General features: G+C 46.6%; 1 protein-coding gene across 1 annotated transcript; it reads left to right on the top strand.

Annotated features, from left to right (window-relative positions):
* Window positions 1-1,215: 1,215 nt before the first annotated feature.
* On the top strand, window positions 1,216-6,335 carry rad23b (RAD23 homolog B, nucleotide excision repair protein). The gene is made up of 10 exons (XM_047016434.1): window positions 1,216-1,442; window positions 2,359-2,440; window positions 2,857-2,936; window positions 3,739-3,908; window positions 4,010-4,065; window positions 4,190-4,317; window positions 4,479-4,602; window positions 4,718-4,845; window positions 5,177-5,392; window positions 5,691-6,335. Exons 1-10 carry the CDS (start codon window positions 1,377-1,379, stop codon window positions 5,802-5,804), a joined length of 1,164 nt encoding a protein of 387 aa, XP_046872390.1. The 5' UTR covers window positions 1,216-1,376; the 3' UTR covers window positions 5,805-6,335.
* Window positions 6,336-7,273: the final 938 nt, after the last annotated feature.

Here is a 7,273-nt window from a genome sequence, read left to right as displayed (position 1 = left end):
ATGAGTGAAGGCAAGGTCATGACTGGACCAAAAAGAACGAGAAGGAAAGAGACATGGAATGAAAGAGGGAGTGAGAGGGGGTGTTTGTATGAGTGAGAGACAGGGGGGGATAGGGGTGAGCGGGGGGGGGGGGGGGGGGGGGGGGGGTAGCAGAGAAACAGGCAAGGAGACAGAAAAGAAGCATAAGGGAAAGAGAGAGAGTCTAGAAGAGTGAGGGGAGGGAGAGACAGTAGAGGAAGGAGGCAGGCCAAGGGAAGTGACCTTGTTGAGCTGCATCATATTATCACAGATTTGACAGGGGCTTCTGAAAGTCAAGGCTGTGCTGGGCTAGCTGTAGCGGTTTAGAACACAGTGTTGAAGGAGAAGGATTGCAGGTGCTAGGTTGTGCCCATACTCTGGGACATAAAATATTTAATTGGTGTTGTCACATAATACATTTAAAATCAGTTGTTACAAAACTTTATTTAAAATGTAAGAGGACTAGCTCATGGACGGTGCAGTGCTTGAATTTTTCATGAATTCCTATTATATAGTTGTGTGCCAAGCAGTGCAATGAACAATGTAACTGTAAGGAACTCAACTGTCATAGTCTTAATTGTTCCCAGAGGTGTGGTCTATGTGCTGAAAATGATGCCCCTGTCCCCGAGGAAACAGCTCTGTATAACTGCAGTCGCTGGAAAGACTCTCCAGGTCAGAGGTCTTCCTTCCTCTCCGCTAGCCTTGGAGGGAAGCTCCTCCATGGGCCTGGCCTGAGGCCTGCCCACACTGACATCCTTGCCCTCAGACGCTTCATGAATATGTGCCAATTTCACAGGAACCCACTATCTCTCTCCATCGGTCAGTCTGAGCTGTGGGCCACATCCGAATTAAGACAGAGCTTCTGTTCTGTAGAATGCTACTGTTGTTGCCTCACTGAAGTCTTTGGTTAACGCAAAAAAAAGTAAGAATCTTGAACAGACTTCTGATACAAGCACCATCAAACAGGATGTTTAAAATGACTATGTACAGAATGTTTTACTCTTTCCCAATGATCCAGGTAATGATCCAGATATAACAGTTTATTTAAAATGTTAAAGCAAATTCAGCGTCCGAGCTATTCACTGTCCCTAGTTTGAGAGAAAAGCCTACACGTCTTTAGCTGTACACTCAATTTCCCATCTCGTCTGCGCCTTCTCACATGGCGCATGCCCGTGCGTCTTTTTAGGTGAAGTTGGGTTTGTTTATGCGCAGAAACAGGCGAAAGCGTAATGGCGGCCGACAGTCTGTGACGAGCTAACGAAAATAGCAAAAATTATTGCTATCACTCCCGTATATTTCTCTATAGGATAGAGAGAGAAACAAGTTCCAACCCCTTAGATACATTGCACGTCGCCAAAATGCAGATAACGTTGAAAACCCTCCAGCAACAAACGTTTAAAATCGACATTGACGGAGAAGAGACGGTGAGAGCAAGTTGTAGCCATGCATTATAGTTGAACGGGTAGTGAGCTTCGAGAAGTTGGTCAGCAAGCTAGCATGCTATCGTTAGCTATATACCGTTGGCTAGCTTTTTGTCAAACAAAAGTAACGTCAGCGTGTTGGTTAGCTAGAAAAGTTAACAATAAAGTAGTTTTTATGTGTTAGGTAAATCGTTCAGTAAATATAAAAGCACGTAAATTGGCCTATATGCTTTACGCTGTCCGACAACTTCTTTAACTCGTGAGCTAGCTTGATAGCTCTAGCTGTTAGCTAGCTAATTATGGAACGTTTTAGCTATAGTAGCTAGCTAATTTCAGGTATTGACCCGACATATGCTAGACTAACCATTTGCAGGGAGACTATGCGAGTTTTACTGCCGCAATCTGGGTTTGGCATGGTGTGCCTTTTGTCCTAGTAAAGTACAATGATTAATCACTTTGGTATAAATGTGTCAGTACCTAGCTAATGACCATAAGTCCAATCAGCATTTTAGCACTAGATAGTCAATTAATTTGAACTTTTGGGAACAACATATCCTTATTGGACTTCCAGCTAGTGATGTAACCAGCTAAATTCGGTACTTTTGACTTCGACGGGTCGTTCTGGTTTTCAGCCAAAAGAAGAAGTAACAAACAAAAAAAGGCACTCTTCAGAGATTTTGCTAGCCTACTAATATGCAGATAAGCACTTCCGACATAGTTAGCTTGCAAGCGAACAAACACAATTAAAATGCAGAATGTCTGGGACACAAATGTTGTCTAATGAACTATTTAACTTATTTCGCATGATCGCATCTCACCTAACTAAATCGAATGCGTATCGTAACTAATACGTTTCTCAGAATGAACCTTGATCCCAGTATATCCTCCTGCTCCCCCCCCCCCCCCCCCCCCCCCACAGGTGAAAACCTTGAAAGAGAAGATTGAGAATGAGAAAGGGAAGGACGGTTTTCCAGTGGCAGGACAGAAGTTGATATATGCAGGTATTGTCAAGTAATTATTTTTATACAAGAAACCAACAAGATCTATTTTCTTCCTTTTCTTTAAGGGAAATTACATGTCAGTCCCTTCTGGCAACATGGGTGCCGATTTGTGTCAGGAGAGCCTATTAAGCCATAGGCCTACAGACCAATCTCACTGCACCCAGAAAACATTCCCTTTTAGATTTGTGAGCTACATATGAAGTAGTATTAACACCATTATGGTTCTTCCCTTTGGCACTGATTTGTTTTTTCACAATGTATGCTTCATGTTTTGGCTGCCCGCAATGTTTAGGGCTATCTCGTTGTTATGATCAGTCACCTATGCACTTTTCTAAAGCTCTCTTGGAAGTGGCTTTGGATAAGTGTCTGCTAAACGAATACATGTAGATGTAAAATGTAATCTGTTGTCTTCACAGGCAAGATCTTAAATGATGACACAGCTCTCAAGGAGTACAAGATCGACGAGAAGAATTTTGTGGTTGTCATGGTGGCCAAGGTGAGGAATGAGGAATGAGGAGTTTATTCGACTGAGGGGAAAAAAGAAACTGGTTCTCTCAGTGCTTAGGCCTTCAGAGCACCAGAAATAGCTTGCTGTGACCTCAAGTTAGGCCCAAGGGCACCAGAAATATCGGTTTGAATACAACAACATATTTGCAAGAAGCAAACCCGTCTAATTCATCCATGCACACGGGAGGGGCATGCATACTGGGACGACCACTGGTGACGACAGATGGAGTTAATTAACTTTCCATGTCATTGGATGGACCTGTATGTGTGTGTGTGTGTCTCTCTCTCTCCCTCCCTACCTGTACCATTTTGTATGCACGCATTTGTGTCAGTGGGAGACTCCCTTCTGTGTTTTGTTTGTGTGCGTTATGACAGTGTCTCCTCTGCCATGTGTGTGTGTGTGGTGTTGATCATGTCTTCTCTCCCAGGAGGGGAAGAGAAAGCCGGGGAGAGGTTGTCGTAGATTTCTTCGACTTGTCACATTATCCAACTGGGTAGCCTGTCACGGGAGGCAGCAGACGAGCCCCGCTGAGCAGAGTTACTTAGGAGGACAGTGTCGCTGCTTCTCCTCTCCACAGTGGCCAGGCGTCAGCAGCAGTTCTCACAGTAGCACCGGACAGTTTCAATATGCTGCCTCTGCACACCGCCGAGCTTTGATAATCGATCCAAGCGTTTAGGAAGTGATCAAATGACAGCATGTCAGTAGCACGGAACAAGTGGAAATTCGTTTGTCAGTCGACGGTATGCGTTTGCTGTTCGTAACAACCCCTCCCCCCCACCACTGTCTGCAGCCTAAAGCGGCCCCAGCAGCTGCCCAGCCCGTCGCTGCCTCCTCCTCCAGCACAACAACTTCTACTACCCCCTCGGCGGGCCCGGACAGCACTCCGGAGGGGGCCCCCAAGGAGGACAAGCCAGGCGAGGAAGCCCCTGCCACCACTGCCCCCGCCAGCACACCCACCAGGTAGGCTGTGTGTGTGTGTGTGGGCGTGCAGTATTCCTGCTCTGATTGGACTGCTGATGCTGAGAACGATGTGTCATCTCGTCTATGCACTTCCCTTTCAGCTCCTCTGGTCTCTTGACAAACGTGAACATATTCGAAGAGGCCACATCTGCTCTGGGTAACTGGTCTTAGATTCGGTATCTTTTATTTTGATATGATTACAGACCTGGATCAGTCTCCTGAGTCTCTGAACTACTGGGAATATGACAATACTGTGTGTGTGTGTGTGTGGCCCCTCCCAGTGACAGGCCAGTCCTATGAGAACATGGTGACTGAGATGATGCTGATGGGCTATGAGAGAGAGCAGGTGGTGGCGGCCCTCAGGGCCAGCTTCAACAACCCAGACAGAGCTGTGGAGTACCTGCTCACGGTGAGGACGCCGCGCACGGCCCCAGCCACCACGCCGTATCCCCAGTCCTGTCCTCTTGCCATCGGAGCAGCCTTGCCACACATGCCCCCACCCCCACGTGTGGAGGTTGTGTTTGGGCTCTGGTCGTTCTCATGTCGTCGTCGTGTTCCTGTGTTGTTCAGGGGATCCCCGCGGAGGGTGAGGGCCACGCAGGGCCAGAGCCAGTGGCAGTGCCTGGGGGAGGGACTGCAGCGTTGTCTGCCGGAAGCATCACCTCCCCCTCCAGTACAGCCCCCAGCACAGGAGGTGAGGGGGTTCTGGAACTGGGACCATGCTGAGCCCCACCTTGGCAGTATTCTCTATTCTTCACCACCTACTCCTGCCCTTTCTTACACCCCCCCCCCCTCCTCTCTGTCTCTAGGCAACCCCCTGGAGTTCCTGAGCGACCAGCCGCAGTTCCTGATCATGAGGCAGCTCATCCAGCAGAACCCCAGCCTGCTGCCTGCCCTACTGCAGCAGATAGGCAGGGAGAACCCTCAGCTGCTCCAGGTATGGCTGGACGAAAGGTATCGAGACACGGAGGGTAGGGGTGAAGGAAGCCTCCTGTAGACGTCCCCAAATCAGTGTGGTCGTCTGGGCCCCACTGAGCTGGGATTTTGTACCATGGTGACCTCAACTGTCCCATGACACACACACACACACACACACAGAGAAAGACCCATGACATCATCACTGCCCCTCGTCATCCATGGCTGGCATGGCAGACTGCTGCAGTCCTGATGACTCACTGCTGCTTTGGAAGATGCTACACCCACCATGCCAATCCCTCTGTGGTTTTCGTACCGTCTTAATTTGATGTTTGCCCTCTCCTCTCCCGTAGCAAATCAGTCGGCACCAGGAGCGTTTCATCCAGATGCTTAATGAGCCTACCCCAGAGGCGGGAGGCCAGGGAGGAGGTGGAGGAGGGGGTGGCGGCGGTGGAGGAGGAGGAGTTGTTGTTGGTGGTGGTGGTGGAGGAGGAGTCTCTGAGGCTGGAGGAGGCAACCCCATGAACTACATCCAGGTCACACCCCAGGAGAAGGAGGCCATTGAGAGGGTGAGGAAACTAAGGTGGTGTGATGGTCATGTATGTCTGGAGTATTCTCTGCTGAGGAGTCTGGGCCGCCACGGAGCAGTAAGACTGGATAACCAAGATAGAGCTGTTCCCAGTCTCAACAGCTGTGCTCCCTCTGTCAGCCCGGTTAGGAGTGAAGCTATCCGTTAGTTGACCACATGTGTAGTGTTTGTGTGTGTTGGGGGGGGGTTTGGTTGATGTATTCTCAAACATTCACTTTGCTTCTCCTGTTGAACATCTCCTCTGTCTTCTGACACTGACTGACTGTCTTCTCCCGCAGCTAAAAGCCTTGGGGTTCCCAGAAGGACTTGTTATACAAGCCTACTTCGCCTGTGAGAAGAATGAAAACTTGGCCGCAAACTTCCTTTTACAACAGAACTTTGATGACGATTAAGAAGGGAGCTGCCGTAGTCCTTTTTCTTTCTTTTTTTTTCGTATTATTTTTTCTTCAATTCGTCACAGTGGATTTAAACATAAAAACACAAGCCTTGTTTCCTAAATCTGACTACCAATACAAATCTTCTCTGGTGACACTGGATGAGCTTGGTCATATAGGGGGAGTGGGTGGGGGGTGGGGTAAAGATGACTTTGTTCATCAGACACAACTTGTGTCCAACCTGTTTTTTTGTTTGTTTTTTTTCTCTCTTTTTTTATTCAGCTGAGACCAACGTGATTATTTTTTGACCATTAGGAAGAGGAAATTGGTTTAAATGGTTGATCGCAGACCAGGGCTATCCCATTGTAGAAAGCAGGGGCCAGGACAGGGATGGGGTTGTGATTGGGCAGTTTGTTTATGATGTCATCATTCATACATCAATGTAATTGTTGCATTGAGTGTGTCTTCTGTCTCAGCTGACTACCATAGGGTTCCCAGGACATGCAGAAATACAGTTTTAAAAGACAGTAAAGAGTTTTAAACAAGCAACACTTGTGTTATTTTGCCTTTTTTAGTTTTGCGTAATCATTATTATTGAATATTTTTTTACATTTATTTCGATTTTTTATTAACCAAATTCAACTTGTGAAGTGCATGAATTCCAGCCAATGAACAAATGTTCCTAGGGAGCAGAACAGACTGCAGCATTGTGAGTAGAAGCAGCTGGCCCCCATCCTAGCAGACAGACATCTAAGGGCATGTGTACATGAAGACCCCCAGCTCAGAACAGGTTACAGTCACCATCACTTTCACCGACTGTCATTTATGCAGATAAAATAAAATCTTTTAAACTGACGGAGCAATGCCCGATCATGCGTGCCTGCTTGCCTGTTTAATAGATAACCGATAGAAATAAAGGAATAGACTAAATGTCCTTCCCATGTACATCATTGTAATGTACTATGTAGTCCTGCAGAGTACATCATTGTAATGTACTATGTAGTCCTGCAGTGTACATCATTGTAATGTACTATGTAGTCCTGCAGAGTACATCATTGTAATGTACTATGTAGTCCTGCAGAGTACATCATTGTAATGTACTATGTAGTCCTGCAGAGTACATCATTGTAATGTACTATGTAGTCCTGCAGAGTGCAGTACAGACCACACAGAAAAAAAAATTGCTTTCCAAAACTGTTGCAAAGTTGTGCGAAGGGGATACTTGGATAAGCATGCAAAATCTATTTACGGCAATTAAAATCATTTCGATACTGATGCTTGTATGTATTAGACATCAAGATTTATGGGGGTAGGGTTGTCTGTAATAATAAGCACCAAACGAGTCACAAATGAATAGAAAAACTATAGAAACCACTTGACTGTCGTTTGACATTCTCCCAGATGTCAGATTCCACTGAAAACACATGACTTGCATTACATTTTTTTTAAATGTTTGTAATGGAACCAGGATTCCTACCACAATAACA

Source organism: Hypomesus transpacificus, unplaced genomic scaffold (genome assembly GCF_021917145.1).
Source record: "Hypomesus transpacificus isolate Combined female unplaced genomic scaffold, fHypTra1 scaffold_371, whole genome shotgun sequence".
NCBI lineage: Eukaryota > Metazoa > Chordata > Actinopteri > Osmeriformes > Osmeridae > Hypomesus > Hypomesus transpacificus.
The sequence above is the reverse complement of the archived record's forward strand: the minus strand, read 5'-3'. Positions and strand labels throughout refer to the sequence as shown.